This window comes from Fulmarus glacialis, unplaced genomic scaffold, assembly GCF_000690835.1.
Source record: "Fulmarus glacialis isolate BGI_N327 unplaced genomic scaffold, ASM69083v1 scaffold511, whole genome shotgun sequence".
Classification (NCBI taxonomy): Eukaryota; Metazoa; Chordata; class Aves; order Procellariiformes; family Procellariidae; genus Fulmarus; species Fulmarus glacialis.
Genome location: NW_009193154.1, coordinates 2165 through 2880, shown reverse-complemented (window position 1 = coordinate 2880; position 716 = coordinate 2165). Strand labels below are relative to the sequence as shown.

At 68.7% G+C, this 716-nt stretch overlaps 1 protein-coding gene across 1 annotated transcript in view; it reads right to left on the bottom strand.

Moving 5' to 3' along the window:
* NDRG4 (NDRG family member 4) overlaps positions 1 to 716 on the bottom strand; it is a gene marked incomplete at its 5' end in the record, with an annotated part of 5417 nt that overhangs the window by 3407 nt on the left and 1294 nt on the right. Inside the window, one exon of the mRNA XM_009587324.1 lies at positions 271 to 434. Coding sequence (XP_009585619.1) covers positions 271 to 434 — 164 coding nt within the window. The remainder of the gene's footprint in view (positions 1 to 270; positions 435 to 716) is intronic.

Below are 716 nucleotides of genomic sequence, written 5' to 3'. Positions count from 1 at the left end.
GCCGCCACGCATGGCCGGGGGTGCACAGGGGACGTGCACCCCCAGCCGTGGGCTCTGGGACATGGCAAGGCTCTGGCACAGGTACCACCACTCCCACATCCCCAGCCAGCACCGGCGGCCAGCTTTGCACCACTGCCTGCCTCTGTGCTGGAGGGTGATGGCAGCACCCCACAGGGGTCAGGGTTCCCGTGGGGTCCTCGGGGCCACCCACCCCTCGCCCTGGCGCAGACAGGGGGGCAGCCCGCTGGCAGGGCCGCCTGGGGTGCTCACCTGTTGTACATGTTGAGGAAGAGCTGGAGGTTGAACTGGTTCACCACGCTGCCAATCTGCTGCCGGTAACTCTGCACCAGCTCCGTGTTGTTCACCAGCTCTTCCTGTGCCGGCAGGGGACGGAGATCAGGGCAGGTGCTGCCGGGTACCACGGAGACACCCCGCTCCCCCAGGCCAGCGGGGCAGAGGGGGAGGACACTGGCCAATGCAGCTGGGCATGGCGGTGCTGCAGGCAGCACACTCAGGCAGGACGCAGGCACGAGTCACACACTCGTCAAGGCTAAGCCCCAGATCAGGCAGGAGGGATACAGGCAGGGCTTGACTAACCCCATCCCTGGGCACGGGGCAGGTCCAGCGGCACTGCGGCACCCGGCAGGCAGGGCAGGGCACAGCCCGGGTGACCCAGCTGAGATGCTGGGTAGGGGGCCGGTGGCGGGGGGCCAGCA